Raw genomic sequence first — 24,876 nt, 5'->3', positions numbered from 1 at the left:
TCCAAGTCAAACTCCATCTGCTTCTCCTCAGCCCATCAAGCCAATTGATCAAGATCTCTTTATAGTCTTGGATAACCTTCTTCACTGTCCACTAGACTGCCAGTTTTGGTGTTAACTACAAGCTTACTAACCATGCCTCCTACATTCTCATCCAAATGATTCATGTAAATGACAAACAAAAGTAGACCCAGTACTGATCAGTGTCACAGGTCTCCAGTCCAAACAACAACCCTCCACCACCACCACTGTCTCCTTCTGTAAAGCTAATTTTGTATCCAATTGGCAAGCTCACTCAATCCCATTTGATTTAACTTGACTGCTTAATCTACCATGCGGAACATTGTCAAAGGCTTTCTAAAAGTCCAAGTAAACAATGCCTATTGCTCCGCCCTCATCAAACATTTTGGCTACTTCCTCAAAAAACTCAATCACGTTTGTAAGACTTGATGTCCCTCCGACAAAACAATGCTGACTCCCTCTAATCATTCCTTGCCTCTCCAAATGCACGTCAATCGTATCTTTCAGAATCACCTCCAACAACTTATCCACCACCAATGTCAGACTCACAGGTCCTTACAACCTTTCTTAAATAAAGCCACATTAGCCACCCTCTAGTCCTTTGGCACCTCACCTGTGGATATAGATGATAGAAATATTTCTGCAAGAATCCCCTCCCCACAATGTCCTGCGATACACTTGATCAGGTCTTGTTTATGTTTTCTAAGACCTCCAGCACTTCTCTCTGTAATGTGTACTGTTTTCAAAACAGGAATGTTTATTTCCCAGAGTTCTCTAGCTTCCAGTTCTTCCCTAGAGTAAACGCTGATGTGAAATATTTATTTGACATCTCTCGCATCTCCTGAGGTTCAATAAAAAGACGGTCTTGTTGATTTTTAAGAGGCCCTACTTGCTCTGTAATTGCTCTTAATGTCCTTGTAGAATCTGTTTGGATCATCCTTAGCCATATCTGCCAAGGCTACCTCAAATCCCCTATTTGTAATTCTGATTGCCCTCTTAAAGAGTATAAAGAGTGTAGGACATTCTTAGGAGATGCATTTGATTCCTGTTGTCTATATCTAACATATGATTCTTTTTCATTCTTGACAAGAACCTCAATAACTTTATTTATCCATTCTTCCCTAATCTTACTGTCCTTCCCTTTCACTTTAACAGGAACACAGGGAAACCGAGGAAGCAACAGTTTAGCTTTAGGAAGAGAAAACTAGCCAGGAAGTTATTGTGCAGCTTTCCTTCAGATAGAAGGCAAATTACACAGGGAGAAAAAAAAAACTTATAAAAGCAGCAGCGTAATTTAGCAGTCTCTAAAACATTCAGGGCAGGAGAAAAGGAGAAAGTGAGAACTGAAGATGCTGGAAAGTCAGAGTTGAAAAATAGCACTAGAAAAGCACAGCAGGTCACACAGCATCCGAGGAGCAAGGAGTTGACGTTTCAGGCATAAATCTTTCATCAGGAATGTTGGGGTGGGGGTGGAGGGGGGGGGAGTTGAGTGAGGAATGCAGGTGGGAAGGCAATAATTGGATGCAATTGGGGTATAATTGTGTTAGGTCTTTGGGGAGGGTAGAGCAGATGGGTGGGAAGGAAGAGGGACAGGTAAGAAAAGGTCAAGAGGGTGGTGCTGAGTTGGAGGGTTAGATCTGAGATGAGGTTTGGGGAGGGGAGGTTGCTCTCAATGTGGTCTCCTGTACTTCAGAGACAGAACGCCAACTCTTGGAGTGGTTCAGAGAACCTCTCTGGGACGCACACCAAACAACCCCACTGCCCTGTGGCCAACCACTTCAACTTCCCAGTCCACCAAGGACATGCAGGTCCTGGGCCTCCTCCGCCTCCAAAGCCGAGCCACTTCATCTCCTGCCTTGGGACCCTCCAACCACATGGCATCAACATAGACTGACCAGTTTCCAAATCTGTCCTCCCCACACTTCATCCCAGATCCAACCCTCCAACATGGTACTATCCTCTTGACCTGTCCATCTTCCTTCCTACCTATCAGCTCCACCCTCCCCACTGATCTATTACCCTCCACCTGCATCCACCTATCACCTTCAGAGATACCTTCCCCCAACCCCACCCCAACCCTCTGATTTATCTTTCTGCCTCCTTCCCCCTCCTCATTCCTGATGAAGGGCTCCAGCCCAAAACATTGACTCTCCTGCTCCTTGGATGCTGCCTGACCTGTTGTGCTTCTCCATTGCCACACTCTTTGACCCTACCAAGAGATTTAAAAAAAAGCCAAGTGGCTGAATGCCAGTAAGAGGAAGTGTCATAAACAGAAGGCTGTGGAAGAAGAGTTTAAGGCATCTATGTTAAGAAATAAGTGGTATTAACAAATTTGTTTTTGGGTCCCATGCAGAGACATTAACTAAAGGGTAGCCTTTATTTGATATTTGCATTGAAATTGAATAGTTCTTTGTAATAGAAAATAGTTTGTTTTTACTCACCTTTGAGAAAAATAAACATTGATGTTCTCAACAGTCTTTGTAAATATGTTCAATGAATGACCAACACAATAACCAAATTGCAAAAATTAAACTTATGGTCCCTCAAGTTGGGTTCCACACTGGATACTATCAACTGGGAATAGAATTTAGTTTTTTTCAGTTAGCGTTATGAGGACAGTTTTCATAAATGTTTGCACTTCCTTAAATACAGAAGATTAAGAAGCTGTCTAATAGAGTTAGAATCATACAGTCACAGATGTACAGCACAGAGAACCCTTTGATCCAACCTGTCTATGCTTACCAGATATTCTAAATTAATCCAGTGCCATTTACCAGCATTTGGCTATATCCCTCTAAACCCTTCCTACTCATAACAATCCAGATACCTTTTAAGTATTAAAAATAACAACACCAGCTTATAGTCCAACAGGTTTATTTGGAAGTACTTTCAAATAAACCTGTTGGACTATAATCTGGTGTTGTATGACTTTTAACTTTGTCCACTCTCGTCCAACACCAACACCTCCACATCATGGCTACCATCAACAGTTTTAAATATTGTAATTGTAACTTCCTCTGGCAGCTTGTTCCATACACGCACCGCTTCCTGCATGAAAAAGATGCCCCTCAGATCCCTTTTAAATCTTTCCCCCTGCCCTTAAACCTGTGCCATCTAGTTTTGGACTTTGCGACCCTTGGGAAAAGACCTTGCCTATTCACCCTATCCATGCTCCTCATGATTTTACAAACCTGTATAAAAAGTCAGCCCTCAGCCTCCAGGGAAAACAGCCCCAGCCTATTCAGCCTCTCTCTAGAAGTCAAACCCTCCAATCCTAACAGTATCCTTGTGAATCTTTTCTGAACCCTTTCAAATTTTGCAACATCCTTCCAGTAGTAGGGAGACCAGAATTGCGTGCATTATTCCAAAAATGGCCTATTTGTCTTGTACACCTGCAACGTTATCTCCTAACTTCTATACTCTATGCACTGACCAATAAAAGAAAGTATACCAATGCCTTCTTCACTATCCTATCAACCTGTCACTCCACTTTCAAGGAACTATGAACCTGCACTCCAAGGTCTCTTTGTTCAGCAACACTCCCCAGGGCCTTACCACTAAGTGTATAAGTCCTGCTAAGATTTGCTTTCCCAAAATGCAGTACATTTATCTAAATTAAACTCCATCTGCAATTCTCAGCCCATTGGCCCATCTGATCAAGATCCCATTGTACTCGGAGGTAACCTTCTTCACTGTCCACTACACCTCCAATTTTGGTGTCATCTACAAATTACTAAGCATACTTCCAATGTTCACATCCAAATCATTTATATAAATGTCAAAAAGCAGTGGATTCAGCACTGATCCTTGTGGCACACCACTGGTCACAGGCCTCAAGTCTGAAAAGCAACCCCCCACTACCATCCTCTGTCTTCCACCTTTGAGTCAGTTCTGTATCCAAATGGCTATTTCTTCCTGTATTCCATGTGATCTAACCTTGCTAACCAGTCTACCATGAGGAACCTTGTCAAACACCTTACTGAAGTCCATATAGATCATGTCCACCACTCTGTCGTCATCATCAGTACGCCTTGTTACTTCTTCCAAAAAAAAACTCATGTTAGTGAGACACGATATCTCTTGCACAAAGCCATGTTGACTATCCCTAATCAGTCCTGGCCTTTCCAAATACATGTAAATCCTGCCACCGCCCCACCTCCCCAGATTCCCTCCAACAACTTGCCCCACTACTGAGGTCAGGCTCACCTGAGGTGTTTTAAGATGATCATAGGAATTGGTAATGCAGATAAAACAAAATTATTCCCTCTGGTGGGAGAATCGAGAAAAGAGGGGTGAGGTGTGTCTGCTTAATAATAGAGGTAGGGCATTCACAGTAGTATCAGGAACTTCAAAAGATAGTTGAATCCTGGAAGTTACTCACCCAAAAGCGAATGGGTCCAGTGATCAGCTGAAGAGTTCAAAATTGAATTTGACATACTAATGTTCATATGAGGGCAGTAAGGGTTACAGAACAAAAAGTTGGCAAATGGAGTTAAGCTACAGCTCGGCTTTAACTCAGCTCACTGTCAGAACAGATGTTACAATTAGAGCAGAGAAGGTCAAGGATTTAGTCAAGGTTGTCAAAATCATGACGGGTTGAGAGTAAATTAGGAGAATGTTTTTTTCCAGTGACAGAGAATCAGTTATCAGAGGACACAGACTTCACTAGAAGTGAAGACAAGATGAGGAGAAATCTTACTGTACAACAAAGATCTGGACCCTGGAAAGCACTTTCTAAAAGTAGATTGATTAACTTGTAAAAGGAAATTGAATAAATAATTAGAAGGGAGGACTTTGCAGAGCTTTTAGGAAATTGATAAATCTCTCTCAAAAAAAAAAGAGCGTCCATAAAGCTCTTTTGCTGCAGTGTTAGTGTCCCTACCTCTGGGCCAGAGGTTTGGGTTCAAATCCACATGCCTAAAAGGCAAGTGAGAAAATGTCTGAACAGACTGATGAACAATAATTAAATAGAATTACCTGAATTATGTCTTTCCACGCTGCATTATTCTTTGGTTTCAACAAGCTCATAAGACTAAATAATCTTCTCCAGTTCCTCATGACTTGATCATTAACGTGCAATTACCACCCCGCCCCAAGTACCTGAAAATTTATAATGAATGAAATAAGGGGTGGGAGAAATAATGGGCTGGTTGATCAGGTGTGAAACTCATCCAGTATTTGTTTTGGAAGAGGACAGGAGAGATGCAGGACAGCAGACAACCACCTGCAGAGGATCTGCTTCCCATTATCCTAAAATAACTCCAATGACAAAAAGTGAGGAAGTGAGACTTCAGTTGCACCAAGCCTTGCGTTGCAGCACTGCATTGTTTTCAACAGGCGAGTGTTTTAGATTTTGGATACTGTAGCTCACAGTCAAGCAAAGGTGTTAAATGACAAGGAAAGCTTCTGCAAATTTTACAAAAATCACTTGAGAGAAGAACAGGACCAATCTAACTGAAGCGTTACTAACGATAAAGGAATTCAGCAGGATAAATACCAAAAATCGCATTCCTCTAATCGGACAATTTCAGAACTGTCAAAATTATTTTTTTAAAAACTGACATTGCTGGAAGAAACTCATCAGATCCAGCAGCATCTGCAGAGAGAAAGTAGTGTTAACATTTGAGTTCTTCAGAATGGATAGTAGCTAGGAAAAGAGGCGGACGGTGATAGGGAGTAAGTGGAGAGGTGGAGACAGAGCCCAGAGACAAAGAAGAACATTTAGGCAGAAGAAGAGTTGGATGATAATAAACCCGGAAACAAGAAATGCTGATAATGGGGGCCATAAGTAGGTGAAAAATGGGTTGGTTACGCAGAAACCAGCCCATATCATTACAGAGATGTGGGGGTTGGGTAAGGGATGTGAAAGGGGTTTTTCAGATTCTAGAAGCACTGAACTCGATATCGAGTCATGAAGGCTGCAAGATCCCCAACCAGAAAACGAGCTTGTACTGAGCCTCGCTGCAGCACTGTGGCAGGTCTGACACTGATATGTTAGCCAGGGAACACAGTGTGCTGCAGTGGCAGGCAACTGGAAACTCAGGTGAAATGTGTTCATTTTTACAGACAGGATGTAGGTGTTCTGCAATGAGGTTATCCAGTCTGTGGTTCACCTCCCCAGTGTAGTTACATCATTCAGGAGTGTCACCTGAATTCATTTTTCATAGATTTTGGGAATTTGTAACCTCTCATTCAAAGGCTGTAAATTCTGGGGCAACTGAAAAGTCTGACTAAAATTGATAAATTTTCATTGATGGTATCATGGGAGCAGAAGTAGACAAATGGAGTTGGGTACAAATTGAGCAATAATCTAATTCGATAGTGAAGCTCAAATGACTTAATGGCCTATTTCTATATCCCAGACTGTCATTCCTGTGAGCTCACGAATGAAGGAACACTGCACTCAAAGGGTTGCAGGATCAGACTGTTTACTGTTCTTGTGGTACAGTTGTTAAACCTGTTCCTATACTACAACACAGTTCTAGTGCCCCAGGAGAGACACCCTGCCTATCTACAATCTTGTCACCAGCCCCAATCCTGAACATAGTTGCGAGAAAATGCAGGTCTGAGATCCCTTCCAGCTGTAGGAAAAGAACAGGAAGCTTGGCTGCTGCCTTCATCTCTCAGGTTCCCGATTTACCCCTTTGTTCCTCTAAGGAAGATGTGGTTTTACTTCCTCTCACTGCATCAGTTTCTCTCTCTGTTCCAGGTGAACCCTCTCCTTCTCTCATTATCTTCACGTTTCTCCATGTTCCATAAGGGGTTTACCTCCCACCTCATCTGCAGGCAAGAGTTTTCTCCATCTCCCACAATCCCACTCCCAAAGCACATCTGAAGATGTTGTATCCTGCACACCTCCGCACATTTAAATATGTTGACTCCAAAAAAAACCAACAATGCAGATCAGTGCCTGAAGGTGAATGCAGCTCCAACAGAATCACTGGAATTCCAGACCTTTGTGTCGTCATTCAGAACTTCCAAAATTGATTCAACCCTCATAAGCAAGAATCAGACCCAGTAATTCACCAGTGAAAAGGTAGAAATTTATTATCAATTAACTTTGCTTTGCCAAGTTGTGCTGAAATATACAAACAGTGCATCGCATAATATACAATCTGCTGTCATTCTGACTCATAAGTACAGACAATTATCTCATGTTGGGTATTATACTCCTCCTGGTAAAAAAAATTGAAATGCTGATTTACCATTTAGTCCCATTTTAGTAAAGACTGTAAAATGCAGCATAAATCCCTTTGGAGTTTATTGTTTCAGAAGAGTCTAACCACATTCTGTCCAAAACAAAAGCCTCAGTAGAAGCTGTGTCCATCTCTACAGTTCAATCATATATGAAGTTATAACAATCCAAATTAGACTTTCCTTTCATTTCCAAGTAATATCTTCCCGATTGGCATTATGACAGTGTTTTTCTCTATGTCTCTTGGGAACATCCAAATACTTGAGCTCCAAAAAGGTGACCGATAGTTTTGAGAAATCTGAAAAAGCAGCGGAGTGCCGCCTCTCAACAACTGAAGGTCACCAGACCTTCACTTCACAAGGAGCTGCTTGGTCACAACTCAACATTGTCCATGAATGCATGACTGAAGCTGAAATTCCCCTCCACACTGGAAGGCAAAGATATAATTCACACACATTCTAACCTGCTGTGGTGCACGGCTTTAATGTTCCACCACGCAATGCCATTTTTATAATCTGACAAAGGCAAACATGGGAGCATGAAAGAAACATTGCCTGATGAACACATTATTAATGTTTTCATGGGATGGGGAATAAAATAGTTCTCCTGTCATGAAAGCACAACCTGACGTCAACTGTGAAACTGAATAAAAATAATTGGACCAAAGAACTATTTTGCTTGAAATTATTGAGCACTTGCAGCACCAGTTAATGTGTAGCAATCCTTCTCAATGCACCTAGAATGATCAGAACCAGTCTCAGTATATGTTGTGCAATAGTGCAGTTCCTTTGGACTTTCTACCAGAGAGAATCCGTCTAGGATCACAAAGTGACAAAGGTTATTGGCATGTTATCAATACTATTATTATAGCATAGTACCTTACTGTACAATACAGGTACAGACTTTCAAAACAAATGAGAAATAGCCCAACATCAAAATGTCTTACTTGTTGCTCAGGAATCCCAATTACATTGCATTTCCAAAACTATAGAGAACAGAATTTCACCATATACATTCGTGGGCTTAACAAATAACAAGAAATAACCATTGTGAAATAGTTTCACAATGCATAAAGAAAATCATTAAAACTGACTTAACAGTGAGTTCAAAGACATTCAAAATGGTTTTTCAAACAAAAAAAATCATCTTGCCATCTTCTGCTGCTTTCCTCTTGTCAAGCTGAATGCTCTGAATCAGGTTGTCACCAGCTGAACAAGGTTGCATGCAAAACACTCAAAATACTGAGTCTGGTCCCAAAACGCTTGCTTACTCTATCACAAACTCTGTAGTGTTGAGATGTTTATCAGAAAACCAATAGCAGTGAAGAGAGTTCAACTGAAAAGTCCTTTCCCTTTCTTCACTTTCTTCTTGGTAGTACAGGAGATTTTCTGTGGATTTGAAGAGCCAAACCAATCTGGCAGTTTCCTTTTTGTTGACTGACTGCATATCTGAAAGACAAGAGATGTATGCAACTGGCAGGCAGCCTTAAATCCCAGTGGCACATATTTGATAGTATCCGATGTAAATTACTGTTAAACCTTGACCATAGTCACCTCCACAGCCGCTTGTCCATAGCAACCAAACATAGTTTGGCCCAAGCACAATTCGATCAAATTATTGTCGATTTATACCTTTGTATTTTATACTCTTTATTAAGCACTTAATCCAGCTATTATATTTTCTTTAATCATTCCATCTACACATTACAAGCAATCAACAAAGGTATTCATGATTCAGGAATACCAATTCAAATCAGGTTTAATAATGCCCTCACTTTAGCAGGTGGCGATCAGGAATTGTCAAAAATTGGTGAGAAAAATTGCAATAGTATTTGTTATTGGTCAGTAAGCAGACTTGTCTGATGGTGACTGGATGTAGGTGTATACTTCTGTGCACAGGACTGATATTGACAAATTAACATAGCAAAGAATAATGTATTTCAAATTTGCATTGTGGGCAGCACGGTGGCACAGTGGTTAGCACTGCTGCCTCACAGTGCCAGAGACCCGGGCTCATTTCCCGCCTCAGGCCACTGTGTGTGTGGAGTTTGCACATTCTCCCAGTATCTGCGTGGGTTTCCTCCCACAATCCAAAAATGTGCAGGTTAGGTGAATTGGCCATGCTAAATTGCCTGCAGTGTTGTGTTAGGTGAAGGGGTAAATGTAGGGGAATGAGTCTGGGTGGGTTGCGCTTCAGCGGGTCGGTGTGGATTTGTTGGGCCGAAGGGCCTGTTTCCACACTAAGTAATCTAATCATATTGGTCACTCAACCTGCCCAGAAGGTACATCTACAGAGTCCCTTAGAGTAGACTGACTGCTCCATTCAGAGACTATCATATAAACAATATACATTAAATGCAAGTCTTACTGTAAAAAGGAAGGTTTAAGAATTACACACAATGCCTCACTAATTCAAACAGTCTTCCTGCATTTCCACTTGAAGATTGAGCTTTCAGGTTAAAGCAGCAATGACTGATATAGCTCACTGCTCATGAATCTGTACATCTCAAAAAGCAAGGCCTGAGAATGAAGAGCCAAGACCTTAAACATGGTTAGACACAATATTGTCTTGAAAGTGAGATGACCTGTGAGCATAATCTCATCAACAAAGAAGCTCACTATAGCAAGGAAAGCAAGTACATCATTAGCCAGCACATCTAGATCAATCAAGAAAGATCACACCTCATTCAAAGTAACATCCTCAATGAATGATTCACTCACAGCAGTCTGGGATTTTCTTCTCAGTTTTAAATACACTTTCACTCTTACACTTTCTTTTGGAGCTGATAAGATTAAGAAAGATGCATCAAGCTTTGGGGCATAGGATTTGTTTTAGTTAGTGATTGTGTAACTTATTTGTCCCTGCTGGTCAGAGGGGTATTATATTCAAGCTAATGACTCCATCATTTGATTAAATTCTATACAAATTATCTTTTGCCTGTGAAGGTTAAGGGAGGGACCAGAAAGGAATTTTTCATGATTTTTCTCTCCCAATTAGTCATGGGTATTTTAAAATAGAATTTCTCATCTCTCTCAAACAATTACTCTCATGATAGGGAGAGATTAAATAGTGATGGGCAGGCATCAAAACGATATGGTGCAGGCGAGTCGACCTTCTCTGTGACAGTGGTGGCTCAGCAGTAGCCAAAGTCAAAAGATTGTGGATTCCAGACCTGACCTATTAGCATAGTTGTCCTGCTTAGGTCCTGTACAGTCAGAAGAGCAAATCTTAAGCCAGGCTTACCTCTACCTTTCCACTCCAATTTTCAGGAGATCCATAATAATTTCTCCTTCAGTCTGTGCATGCACACTCTGCAATGACTGGAGGTTCTACCCTTAGCCTTTTTCTACATGATGCCTTTCAGCGAAGCCATCTGTAGAGCCAGGGTCAGCTGGCATATATATCACAATGTCCAACTCAAGTAGACCACTGTGATCTTCACAGTAAACACTGCGTTGTCTCACTCGTCATTATACATTAATAGGCAGAATCCTTCTCCAACTTATCACCAAGATGATGTAACTCTCATCACCACATACTAATTTCACAGGCTGGACTATTCTCCATAAATCTCGCCTCCAAATATACCTGTTGTCTCTGTCCTTCTGAACAGTGGAGGGTGCATCAAAGAATCAATCTTTAAAGTGACTAAGTGTGGCTCATCTTCAAGATAGTACACAGCCATAGTAACCCAATGGGAGTTGGTGTGGATATTGAAAATAATAGACAGGTGTTGATAATGCAGATTTCCACATCCTGGATACTGTCCAGCTGTTTGAATGCTGTTGGCACCAATGATCCCTCTGGGCTGCATTTGTGTGTGTACGGCCATGCAATAATTGACGTGGGCCACTTGCAAGCTATTGACGTACTTAAGAAGCTGCACTGCATATTTTAAAAGATGTCACAGCTTAAACAACAGGCTGGGCAAAACAAAGAAATTCAGAAGTATAATTTTCTTACTACGTTGTTCCCAAGCTGTTAGCATGCAGGAGTTCAAAATTACTCAATACAACTTTCTTGGCCACAAACTAAGCTATAGTAATCCATCAGGAACGGAGAGAATAGTTGTGTGTGGCCTTGATGCATTTGAGATTTTAAGAACAACAACTGACCCACAAGTTAGTCTTAACTTTCTCCGTATTCGGGCATTCCATTCCCAATTTGGAAGCAATTTATTAGCACTATAGTATTAATTCAGGAGAATTTCCCAATCTTTGCTTCTAGAACAAGCCAAAAATACTGCTATGGAGATTTTGCCAAATTTAGACAGTAAATCTGAAATTAAAAAGGAACAGAGCTTACTCCACAAAATTACGTTACAGACAGTATTAATGGCATTACACACTCCGTAGGAAAGTAAAACAGACCTTCAGGAGAATATAGTTTCTAATCATTATGTCATTCAAGTGGTTCTTTGCAACTGAAATAAATTTGCCAACTTGGCAAACACAACATATACAGCAGCACCTATCTGGCTGTGGTTATCAACTGCCTCATACTAGATCCTGACCAAAATAAAACTGTGAGATCACCTTGGGAAGAAACATGATGATTTCAAGCATCTTTACACCAAAAGATGCTGAACTACAGCCTGTATCCCCATGAACTAAGAGAGCTGAGACTGTGCTATTTTCCAAATCAGAAGCTTGGATATTTATAGTCCATTCATGACCATATTTAAGGCTACACAACAATCTCAGTTAAAAGAAATGGGATAGATGAATCGGGGTGCAATATCCTAACATATCATTGGATGCAAGACACAACTACCAGATTTCATTGCTACCCTGCAGATCCTTAATTAGAATGGACTTTAGATCTACTTAATGTGAAAAGTGCAGACATTGTTGAATACAAATGAACCTGATATGTGTGAGGAAGATAAACTAAACCACACACCATTCCATAAGTCCTATCACTTGACAATCTAAGCCTGTCGAGTGAAAGTTTTACTTAAATTTATTAGGGTCTCAACTTCAGACAACACCAGTACATAGAAGCAGAAATCAGAGGAATTCTATAGACATTCCATCAGCTTAAAGCATTTCAACTCTGGATACAAAATCGGATTTGTTTTTTTTTTAGAAACAGCAAGAATGCTGGCTTGGCTTACAGCCAGGAGTGTGTCAAATCGGGCCAGCATGGGATGATCACCATCGCCTACTCCGTGTGGGTCTTCTGCAGCAGCAGAGAGAAAATATGTTTGGTAACTGCAACAGTCAAGTTCCTGATGACTCAGGTGGAACACAGGAACATGAGTAGGTTATGCAGTCTGTGACCCATGAACTAGTATTACGAAGTCATTAAAAATACCCCATCAGCAAAAAAAAACACTCTGTTCCCTCTGTGGATTTCTCTCTCATGGTTTTATTCAGCTGTATCCTCCTTCAAAACCACACAGAATTACTCAAAAAAACAGTAGCTTCAAGTTGGAGAACATGATTGAACAATGGCAGCCCACAGAGGAGGACCATTTATTTTTATGGACAATTTTGGTTGTGAATTTTGAGTCACCCATAGCACCTTTAAAAATGTTCAAGCTTGTTGAGTAATGCAATATTTGGAGAAAAAAAAATCAGAAGTAGTATTTATTCAAAGTGGGTTTTTTTGCAGCTTTTCCTCATCTACGTCAAACAGAAAGACAATCTTCATGCTCCAATAACTTTTCCCCAGAGGATGCCATCATTTTCTACACGCTCATTCAATCATTAATCAAGATTAGAGTTGTACAATAATTATGGTTGCACTATAATGAGCAATCATATAAATTGGCTTTTCATACTTTTCACAACTGACACTACCAAAAGAGCCCCCATCACAAATATTGCAATGTAATTAAACTCAGAACAAACACTGTCATGCATTGCTGATCTATCTTGACAAAAGGTCCTGGGAATGCTGCTGAACAAAAAGACCTCGAAAGGGGAGTCCCAATAGACAGGTTAGTGAAGGCGGCATTTGGTTTACTTGTCTTTATTAGTCAGTGTATTGAGTATAGGCATTGGAAGGTCATGTTGCAGCTGTACAGGACATTGGTTAGGTCACGTTTGCAATACTGGTCTCCCTGCTATAGGAAGGATGTTGTGAAACTTGAAAGGATTCAGAAAAAATTGACAAGGATGTTGCCAAAGTTGGAGGGTTTGAGCTATAGGGAGGGGCTGAATTGGCTAAGGCTGTTTTACCTTATAGAAGTTTATAAAATCATTAGGGGCATGGATAGGGTAAATAGACAATAGTCTTTTCCCTGAGGTAGAGGAGTCCAAAACTGGAGGGCATGGATTTAAGGTGAGAGGAGAAAGGGACCTAAGGGGCAACATTTTCACACAGATGATGGTGCATATATGCACCGAGCTGCTAGTGAAATTGGTGGAGGCTGGTATACTTACGACATTTAAAAAGGCATCTGGATGGATATATGAATGGGAAAGCTTTAGAGGGATATGGGCCAAATGCTGGCAGGTGGGAAGGGATCAATTTAGGATATCTGGTCGGCATGGAAGAGTTGGATTGAAGGGTCTTTTTCAGTGCTGTATATCGCTCTGACGCTAAAAGTGGACTCTGCTTTTAAGGAGTAATAACTGTTAACAGGAGCATCCAACATAATTTCATAAACTGAAAATATTACTATACAAACGATCTGATAAAGCTAAAAACGGTTTTAAGAACTCCCCTGAACTGCCAAATCCATTTATACTTTGTAAGTCAATTTCAGTTGTTAATCTATATAACGTGTTCCAAAAATATAGTTATAGTTAACCAGAAATGCTTGCCTGCTACAAAACGCAAAGAATCTGTACGGTTGGATGAATTTCACAAGACTTCAGTCGTTCTGCTGTATGCACTAACCTTGGACTGACTTCTTAGGATCTGGCCCTTTTGTCAAAGTGACTGACTGTGCTGCGCCTCTTCCAATCACTCAATGTCACAGCTGATGGCTTTGGCTGGTGACTGAATGTTGATTAATGTTACCAGCTCCATTGTAGCTGTCACTCGGCCTGCTCAATGTTTTGAGATTCTTGAAATAGTAAAGTGATGAGCATTGCGTGGAGGATGCAGTGATAAATTACTCTGTAAAATCACTAAACTGGTTTTCTCCACCTTTTGCACGAATTCAATGCAAATACGGACAGCAGGCTACATAATTCCCTCACATTAATCTTCAAAACTTCACACTAAATGCTCTGAAGATTTGGATCATTTCCTGATGGAAATTGAGGGTGCTAATGTGCATTTTGTGTTTCCTTCAATTATTCATTCATTTCTCCTCGTTAACATGAGAAGCAACATTATCTTCAGTGCTGCTATTGGCACAAATGAGTTTTTAAAGAGCAGTAACAGATAATGCAATGAACAAACCCAATATTCCAGACTATTCACAGTACTGATCAAAAACTCAGATCATGAGTTTACAGAAAACTGTATCAAGTCATGAATTTTAATTCGTTAAATTCGAACATTCATGCACCAACACCAAAAAGAATGATGACAAATGGACTGCATTTAGAAGCCCAAATCAGTCAGGGAAAGGAACCTACCCATTCAGGCCCACATATGACTCCAATCCAAACTATTTCACAACTATTACTCTCAGGACATCAAACAATTAAACAACATCAGCTTTTATTTATATGGTGCCTTTAATGTACTTAAATGTTCAAGAACAAAAAGAACAAAAGAAAATGAGAGCACTGGAACAGGCCCTTCGACCCTCCAAGCGTGCACGGATCTAGATCCTTTATCTAATGGAGTAGCGTTAGAAAACAAAGGATCTAAAACGCCAAGCTATGTAAGGAAATGTGAGGTCATATGACCAAAAAAAATCTGTCTCTTTGACCAGGCTTAAGAAAAGCCTTAAAGGACAAAAGCAAAGTACAAGGAAGGAATTCCATACTTGGGGCCCAAGCAACTGAAGGCATTGAAATCAATAGTGGAGGAATTATGACTGGGAATGCACAGTAGGCCACAATACAGGAGTGCAGATATCTCAAAAGGTTTGAGGCTAGAAGATATTAAATGAATAGGGTTTCACAAGGCTTGGGAGGGATTTGAAAAGAAAGATGAGCACTTATCAAGATGTTGCCTGACTGCAATTGAAACGCTTATATTTTCTGAAGGCGATAAAATACTAAATTAATTTTGTTGTTGCTCCCCTTGGGTGTACTGGATTTTAGAGACACGATTTCATGTATGCACATTAATGAAACGTGGTCACACTCAGGAAAAATAAATTATAGATGCATGAAGGAACTTCACAGGCCTGAATCATTCAGCCTAGTTAACCTGGCCCATAGTGTCTCACATCAACGGTCATCAAATAAACTACCCACTTTGCCTCACCTCTTTCTGTGAATCATCAAACAAATCGCCCACAGAAACATCAATCAATGGCTGGCTCCATGATGCTAAGCTAGTAGAGGATACATTTCTTGGAACACTCTGACTGCTCTCAGCAGTCTGGATGAAAGATGTCACTTCAGGTTTTTCTGCATCTGCACGCTTTTTCTGGAGAAAGCAAAATCCAAATTTTTAGTTGGGAAAATGTTTAAATCAAGTATGCTAGATCATTACCTCTAGAAAAAAAAACCTCCGAGTGTTTCAGAGGCATGAACAACAACAAAAAAATGACAAACCAAAAGAGGAGTGATCAGGAGGGGTCAATAACGTGTTTAGAGGTGGGATTTAAGGTGGATTTGAAAAAGAAACAAAGAAAGAAAGATGCCTAGTCTAAGAGCAAGAATTCCAGATCCCAAGACTTAAGTGTTTGAAACACAGCTGCCAATGGTGGAAGAATGCCCATCTAAGACTTCCTTTCAATTTTAAGGGCTTCAACAAAACAAAAAATAATTACTTTAGACTCTAAATTGTACTTGTAAAAATCAGCATTATTTTAAGCTGATTGAGTGAACCATGTCTTTCCATTGTTCAGAGCCATACAATAGAGGAGGTGATAGCCTAATAGTGCTATTGTTCAATGGGAATCCAGAGACCCAGGTAATATTCTTGAGATCCCCGAATCCTGCCATAGCAATTGGTAGAATTTGAATTCAATTAAAATCTGGAATTAAGAATGTAATGACAACCATGAAATCATTGTCAGTTGTCAGGAAAAGAAAAACAATCTGGTTCACCAAATGTCCTTTAGGGAGGAAATCTGCCACCCTTACCCAGAATGGTCTCCATGTTACTCCAGACACACCAGCATAGAGTTGACTATAAACTGTTCTCTGGGCACTTAGGGATGGACAATAAATGCTGACCTAGCCAATGATACCTACTTCCTGCGAATGATTCTTTTAAAAGTTAAGAAACAGGTTACTTAGTACAAATATGGTGACAACATGCAAGAGAGGGTTTTAGCAAGGAGACAGTAGTATCGGTCACTTTAACATCACGGTGTTTGCTTCAATTACATGAGCAGAACCTATGATGTATCTTGGATAAGAGTCAAGGGCAGTCAAGCCAGTTTATCGATTACCAGAAAGGGCAAATGGTGAGCCAATATACTGTATCACAAAATGTTAAGATGTAGATACCTGCCAATGATTCCTCCACAGCACAGCACACCAATCTTGGCCAGATTGTCAGAGCAAAGTGCTCTATTTCAGGAAGACTCAAAGTCAAAGAGTGGGTCAACTCAAGAGCTGCCCTTAGATTTCTCTGGATGGTTGGTCACACAGAAGTATCAAAGATCATGTGGCAGCTCTTGAGGATTTGTGCAAACCGGAGAGAATATCGAAATTGTAAATTTGAATGCAGGGAGTAGAAAATGTTTAAAACATTGTACATTGCACTAAATTATAATAGAGGCAGAGAGATACTAAACTGAAACAAGAACAACTGACAAAACAGACAAAAGGAAAGAGGAGGAGAGTGTATGAGACAGACAGAGACAGACAGAGACAGACAGTAAAAGCCAAAAGAATGAGAAGAAAAATCCAATAAAGGGGAACAGTAAAGCAAGTGAGAAAGATAGCAAAACATGTTTTGTAAGTGTGCATTTAAAAAATCTGCTAAATACATCTAAAAAGGTCATTAGTACTGCCAGAGCACTGATTTTCACAGGTCTCAGGATTATTAGTCCAGGGCAATTTCCATCTCACCATCACCTCCCCCAAGCAAAAACTTGCATTAATGTAATATGTTTAATGTAGAAAAACCTCCCTGAAATTCTCTCAGAAATAAAGAGGAGCAGTTTAGGGAGTTAGAATGGCAAGGAAAATTTATCAAAAGGCAGAGCAAAGCCACAGTTGTAGTCACATTGTTTTGGATATAAAACTGGTTTGAAGGTAGGAGACAAAGGATGGTGGTGAGAATGGGTATAAGCAGGCAGGGAAAGTGTTAAGCTCTGAGTTTTGTGAAACAAGAGGTTCAGCTGAGCAGGACTAGGATCAGATAAGAACTTACGGATAACAATGGGATGCTGGAGGCAAGGGTAATGGGTTAATAGGTGGAAAAATATTCATTACGGAGAGCCATTGGAAATATTGGAAGCATTCAGAATGCAAGGTCAGCTAACAAGGGGAAAAATATCCATTGTATGAATCCGGTTAACAAGGTTAAGAACATTCATTGTATATCAGTAAAAGGCTTGGTCTCTGCTATTGATACTCATGATTATAACAATCACCCAATTAATATGTATGTTGCCTTATTTGGATGCTCCTCACTGTAAAATGACTATATAGCTCATTGAGAAACTGCTGTTCCAGATAAGAACGTGAACTCCTGTCCATGTACACATGGGCAATCGTTCTCTCTCCCTCCAGGACTTGGAATAAAAATGGAGGTGGTAAAACTATACTGCATCTGAGCATTTTGCTTCGACGGAGAAGGGGGGAAACGGAATGACAGTAGGGCAAGAACAGGAGACCTGCGACCAGCAGCGTGTCACAAGGAATGGTGCTGCATCCACTGCTTTTTTGTCACTTACATAATTGATTTGGCTGTGAATATAGAAGGCATGGTTAGTATGTTTGCAGATGACACCAAAATAGGTGGTGCAATGGATGGCAAAGAAGATTATCTCAAGAGTACAGCAGGAACTTGATCAGATGGGCCAATGGACCAAAGGATGGCAGATGGAGTTTAATTCAAATAAATGTGAGGTGATACAGTTTGATAAGGTAAATCAAGGCAAGACTTCTACACTTAATGGTAGGGTCCTGGGGAGAGTTATCAAACAGAGACCTAGGAGTGCAGCTTCATAGTTCCTTGAAGGTGGAGTCACAGATAGACAAGGGAGTGAACAAGGCATTTAGTATGATTGCCTTTATTGGTCAATGCATCGAGTATGGGATTGGGATGTCATCTTGCAGTGTACAGGACACAGTATTCCAAAAGTAGCCTAAACAATGTTCAATTTTGCCATCCCTGCTAATAGGAAATATGTTGCTAAACTTGAAAGGGTGCAGAAGATATTTACAAAGATTTTGCTAGGGTTGGAGGGTTTGAGCTATAGGGACAGGCTGAAAAGGCTGGGGTTATTTTCCCATGCAGTGGATGATGTGTCCATAGAATAAGCTGCCAGAGGAAGTGGTATCTGGATGGGTATATGAATAGGAAGGAGGGATATGGGCCAAATGCTCACAAATGACACCAGATTAATTTAAGATATCTGGTCAGCATGAATAAGTTGGACTGAAGGGTCTATTTCCTGTACCGTAAAACTCAATGACTCTAACTCTCAGAAATCTTTCCTTAACCAATTTAAGTGAAGGCTGGTACCAGTAATGGAAAGTATTCATTTTTATTGCAGAGTGTTCTTGTATAACTTACTACATGACACCTCAAAAAACATGCGCGTATGCAGGTGTGCTTTAAAGAGTTGCAAGCATTAAGAACTGTATCATAGAATCACTATCATGCGGAAAGACGACATTAGGTTGAATGAAATTGCAAAATGTAACTTCTTGCAAAAAACATAAGTGGTCATCAGTGGAACTGACTCACCTCTGTGGGCAGATCATCAAATAGATCAATTGTGTCATTGTCTGATTGGTTCCAAGATGCCAAACAAAGAGAGGATACGCCAGGTTGAACTTTTTGACAAGTGCTGGTGTGTTTTCCCTGAAGGGAGAAACATGATCATTTGTAGTTGGAATATATTAATGAATCATAGAGATATGCTTCATATAAAAGAGAAAATTTTCACTAACAAGGCATTTAAGGTAGTTTATATGTACAGAGTGTCTTTCATACCCTCAGGACATCCCTAAGTGCAAAATGGCCAATGAATTACTTTAAAGTGTAGCTACTGTTGTTACGTAGGCCAAAGTGGCAACTAATTTATGCACAGTAACACCATGCAATCATCAGTGGATACTCAGTTAATCCATTTTTGGCGATGGTCAATGGAGAGCATAGAGTTCTGTCCTGATCAATGCAAGTTAAAAAGCTTTTGACAGTGTGTCCCTTTTCTCAGCAATGCTTGGATTTCCATTTTGCACAGATCTGCATCGTGTGTCTATATTGGGTGGATTCAGGGCATTCATTCTGACACATTGAAGTTAAGTTGTTGAAGGGAAAATATTTATCATTCTGTTGTTTTGGGCTAAGTTCTATTGATTTTCTCTCAGGCATCTACAAAACAAAGTCATTTCTGGTATTAATGATGAAAATGTTTTTAAGAATTAACATCTAAAGCTTATCTCAATAATTACAAAAATGTAAACATTAATACAAATGAGAAATAATCCCAAAAATTATATTCTTAATTAATGTATTTTAGGGAAAATTATTTACATCTTATTGACTGGAAGCTTTAGCTGGTTTCTAATGAGTAAGATTCTGTGATAATATAGATACTTTGAAAAGAAATGCATTTACATATTATTGAAGGTATAATCAGCAAATTGTCTGAAGCTTCACATCCAGTAAATGAATATTCGGATTAATGTTTGACTTGTAATGTAGAAAAGATGCTCTCTGTTGACCATTGCCAAAAATGGATTAACTCAGTATCCACTGATGCTTGTGTGATGTTACTGCGCATAAATTAGTTGCCACACTGGCCTACATATTGACAGTAGCTACACTTTAAAGTAATTCATTGGCCATTGTGTACTTAGGATGTCCTGAGGGTATGAAAGACACTAAATACAAACTTACGTTGAATGGGAATAGTATATTGACTGCTTAGCAAGTTGGCTCATTGATAGAGGTGTCGGCATGGAGAACGTACAAAAGGAAATTGTACTGTAAAGGTGACATAGAAACACAAACACTAGTGCAAATCAGGTGTGTTGTGTGGAGATTGTATAGAAAACATGTTGGGACACAGTTGGAGCAGCTGTCCGTGTGCAGGTTCACACACTTCATGTGGTCTGCAAGTATCTGCTACAAGGAACTTCAACTGAGAAAAGAAACCATTTCCCTTCCCTACACTGAAATTTCTCACCCTGAGAACAAATCTGAAGAGTACTGGTTTGGAATTAGAAACTAACCCACAATCTTCTGCATGCTTTAGAATGTGTGGAAATCATAAGAGTCAGAGGTTTACAGCAGGGAAAAGTTATGGCAAAACTACAAAATAGAAATTACTGGAAAAGCTCAGCAGGTCTGCCAGCATCTGTGGAGAGAAGTCAGAGTTGACATTTCAGGTTGAGTGACCCTTCCTCAGAGTCAAGGTTAGACTGGTGCTGGAAAGGCACAGCAGGTCAGGCAGCATCCGAGAAGTAGCAAAATCAACGTTTCAGGCCTGACCTTTCCTCAGAACGGAGTTATAGCAAGTGTTTGTTTCTCCTCGCCTTAAATATAGAAAACTGTTTTTGCCTCTTCATTCATGTACTAAAATGTGAAAATGCAAATAACTTCAGTAATTCATGGCTTTCAAATATAAACCAATGAATGGAAGATTGAATGGCAAGGTAAAGTGAACTCTGGAATTCTACTGCCACCTACAGACACATCCTCTGAATAGGCAAAACACCAAAAGAATATGTGACACAAGGATCTCAAACAGAAAAGCCTAACATGGAATCATGTCATGAACAAAGAATCATTGCATTTCACACTTCAGTGAAGCAATTATTTCATATCAGTTATTTTGTCTTATCATTGCTGTTGAGGGATGTGTTTCTCTGGCTATTAAGATGTTAATCAATGCTCCTTCCTCTAGCAATTACAGAAATAACACAGCATGTACAATTACCCAAATTTTATAGGTCTGGTTTAACCTGTTTATCTGTGCTCATAGCACAATGTTACACTGAAAAATCAGACCTGCATTTGCACTCACAGCGTTAGGTTGAGAATCTTCAGATTATCTTAATTAATTTCAAATGTATTTTTTTAAAACCAGAAATCAATAATTGCAGCAACATGATAGTTTTCATCCATTTCATGAAAAAGAAAAATTAGGTTCATAACTTTAATACTCACAGCTGTTTCAATCCATGTTAGTTCTTCCGCTTGAGTGCCAAGTGGTAGAGATTTTGTTTCAACACAAGAACTTTCTGGCTGTCCCATACGATCAACATTGTGCTGCTTCTCAACAGATTGCAAACTGCTGAGATCTATTAATGAAAGACGATTTAGGGCTCATTTACAAGTAGACAGTAATACAGAAACAAAAATGCCAAAACAAAAAGCTGTACCTTGGCTCAATCTGTTCTTTTTTTTCCTTTCTCGAAACCTTTTTCTAGTTTACAGGATGGATAGTTACCTTGCTCTCAAGCTTTGACAATACTTATTACCACCAAGATTAACCCTATCTAGTTGTTCTTCCTCCTTGTCAGAAAGCACTTAACCTCCACACTGCTATAATTTGAGCACCATAAGAACAGGGATTCGAAGAATCATAAAATCCATGCACACTACACAACAGCGCATGAGCTTTGAGCACCAACGACTTCTCAAATCTAAAAATATATTTGCATTAAAGTTGCCATAGCCCTACTAAACTATAGGGCTGCTTTGTATTTGCAATGCAGAGACTTGCCCTAATAATCAAGAAAAACAGAATTCTAATACAGATTGAAAAGTTAAATTGAGTTTATGAAAAAGAAAATTGAAAATTAAAACAGTGCAACAGTAAAAGCCATAATAAAGCTGAAGAATTGGTTCAAAATCAACTGATTTCTTAATATAATATTGAGATGGGAGACAGATATTCCCAACTGTATCTGGTCTACGTATGATTCCAGCTACATCCTAAGTATCCTAGAAAATCATTCAATTGTATCAACTCAGGGTATTGAGATATATGTGACAAATGCCAGTCTTTCCACCCACAACCCAAAAGTGACCTTTAAAAAGCAAATACAGGAAAATCAAAAGCACGGACATATGACCCAAGCAGAACAAAACAAATAAAAGACAGATGGACATTAGCTCAAAAGCCAGTTGAAAAGACATCCCTGACAGAACACAGAAGGATCCTGCAATGGCTTAAGTTTTTAAGTTATACTTTTTATGCCTGTACTGTGTATTAGTTATGCTGCACTATGCTTTATGAACAGGCACTGGTTCAGAAACAACATTTGGTTTTGTTCTGGGCACTGATTCACTTCAATGAAGTGTACACTCACTGTAAATCTATGTGGTGAGCCTGCTCTCTTGCTGCTGGCTCTGAGATGACATGGGGATTTTGCTTCTGCACATCTGACAATTGCTTCTTTGATTGCCAAGGGGGTTTGACAGGATAATGCCTTGTGTCCCAACAGCACCAGACCCACTAAACTCATCTTGGTTTTTGTAGGTCATGCAGAGAATGTGCACATCTTCTATTATTTTGTTCTCCTTACTTGAGGGTCTCCAACTGCAATGTATCATTCTCCAATCTCCTCAAATGCAAATTCTAAGATTAGTCCAAAATGTACAACATGCCATGTGATGTGCCAAATTTTCTTTCTTCCTACAAAAAGTCCCTCACATTTCTATCTTGCAACATTTTTGTTGTGATTAAGAGCTCACAAGTGGTCATCTGTAATCTACCAATCTGTGGCAATGAGTGGATATATTTTCTTTCTATTTTGTACCTGTCATCTTCATCTTCTAATCCTACACTTAATAGTTCTCTCCAATAACTTAGTCAAATGATCACCCCTCCCATGTGTGCTTTGACAATATGCATGCAGACAGTTTGCTAATGGGACTGACTATGTTATTCACACACATCTACATAGATGACTGGATGGACGGGATTTGGAGTTGACAAACATGTTCTCATCCCTAACCTTCAGGCTCAAGACCAACATCAGAGCCTCCAATCCAACACCAAATAAGATAACCTAACTTGGCAGGAACCAAGGACTGAAGCTGGGACTTCTTCATTCCCTGTGCCAAACCGCACAAAGCGCTCATCAACAGAAGAACACTTCCAATTACTAAAACCTATGTAGTTCTATTCTTACTGTATCTATCGACTTATTTAGCTTACTTTTTAATTCCAGGCTGGGAAAAGAAACATAACATTCCCTTTTAAAAAATCTGAATGGTTGAACAAGACAAAATTCTTTTCACCTGATGTAACTGGAGGATCTGGAATGATATTGATGTTCAGCTCCTGAACTGGTTGATGAGTGCCAGCTTGACTGACATTCTTTGAGTAACTAGATTTCAGTGCATCAGCCGAACAGTGACCAACTACAGGTACAGTCAAGTTGCTTGAATCTCTAGTTTTACTTGGAAACTAAAAGGATGACATCAAAAATTACAAGATTACATAGTGTATAAAATGATTAGAACTATTTCCAGAATTAGGTCCATAGGATTTCAGTGACTTTTTAGAAAAAATATACATATATATAATACACACACACACACACGCACGAAGTGGTGTGTGTAACTCATTTTACATCAGCCTATGTAAAAAGATAACCTGATGGTATACAATGTTTTATCTCGTGAATAAAATTAATGGAGCTGTTAGTAGTTTTTTTTTAATTTATAAATTTCTAACTCGCAAACCTTTCTTGTAGACCTTCCAGCTCAAGTTGCCAAGTTAATATTTCTGCATTCAACAGTAATACAAGATTACATATTAGCCAACTTTTAAATTTGGAGAAAGTGAGGACTGCAGGTGCTGGAGATCAGAGTCGAAAAGTGTGGCGCTGGAAAAGCACAGCAGGTCAGGCAGCATCTGAGGAGCAATCCCGATGAAGGGCTTACACCCGAAACATCGATTCTCTTGCACCTCAGATGCTGCGTGACCTGCTGTGCTTTTCCAGTGCCACATTTTTCAACTTTTAAATTTGCCTAGATTTGGTGATGTGGCGCATAAATCTATATACAAACATAGAAAACGCACACAGGAGGTGGTGGCCAATTAGCCTATTGTTTTGGATGCAAGAGTTATCCAACAAATCTAACTTTTCAGCTCTTTTTTCACGTCGCTTGAAATTACAGCACACTCGGAAAAGGTTTCTGCTCAGCTGTACTTCTGCAAAATACCTTAAACTGAAATCCCAATTATTGACCTCTTGGCTAAGCCGAAACATGTATTTTGAAACTATACTATCTCGGCTCCTGAAATTTTATACTTTCCAATTAAATTACCCAGGCTTATGGGTTACAAAGAATACAATTCCAACCCATCAAACATTTCCTCAGAGCAAACGTTTTTCATCCCTGGCAACACTTGTAATAATCTCTTGTTCACCATCCCGAGTGTAATCAAATGCTTCATGTAATGCACTACTCATTACTTTGGTTTCAATGGT

At 39.7% G+C, this 24,876-nt stretch overlaps 1 protein-coding gene across 4 annotated transcripts in view; it reads right to left on the bottom strand.

Annotated features, from left to right (window-relative positions):
* Positions 1-7,039: 7,039 nt before the first annotated feature.
* Positions 7,040-24,876, bottom strand: part of wrn (WRN RecQ like helicase) — a 103,275-nt gene continuing 85,438 nt past the window's right edge. For 2 of the 4 annotated variants that reach the window (XM_072583923.1, XM_072583924.1), the window contains exons 32-36: positions 23,678-23,846; positions 21,596-21,729; positions 19,166-19,282; positions 15,554-15,718; positions 7,040-8,661 (exon numbers count right to left, since the gene is read on the bottom strand). In XM_072583923.1, coding sequence (XP_072440024.1) covers positions 8,545-8,661; positions 15,554-15,718; positions 19,166-19,282; positions 21,596-21,729; positions 23,678-23,846 — 702 coding nt within the window. In that variant the 3' untranslated portion in view covers positions 7,040-8,544. Of the gene's footprint in view, positions 8,662-15,553; positions 15,719-19,165; positions 19,283-21,595; positions 21,730-23,677; positions 23,847-24,876 lie in introns of those variants that run through there. The other 2 variants (XR_011962392.1, XR_011962393.1) reach the window with 1 other exon arrangement.

The sequence above is a fragment of the Chiloscyllium punctatum genome, chromosome 14, assembly GCF_047496795.1.
Source record: "Chiloscyllium punctatum isolate Juve2018m chromosome 14, sChiPun1.3, whole genome shotgun sequence".
NCBI classification, from domain to species: domain Eukaryota; kingdom Metazoa; phylum Chordata; class Chondrichthyes; order Orectolobiformes; family Hemiscylliidae; genus Chiloscyllium; species Chiloscyllium punctatum.
This window is presented reverse-complemented; position numbering and strand designations above follow the sequence as displayed.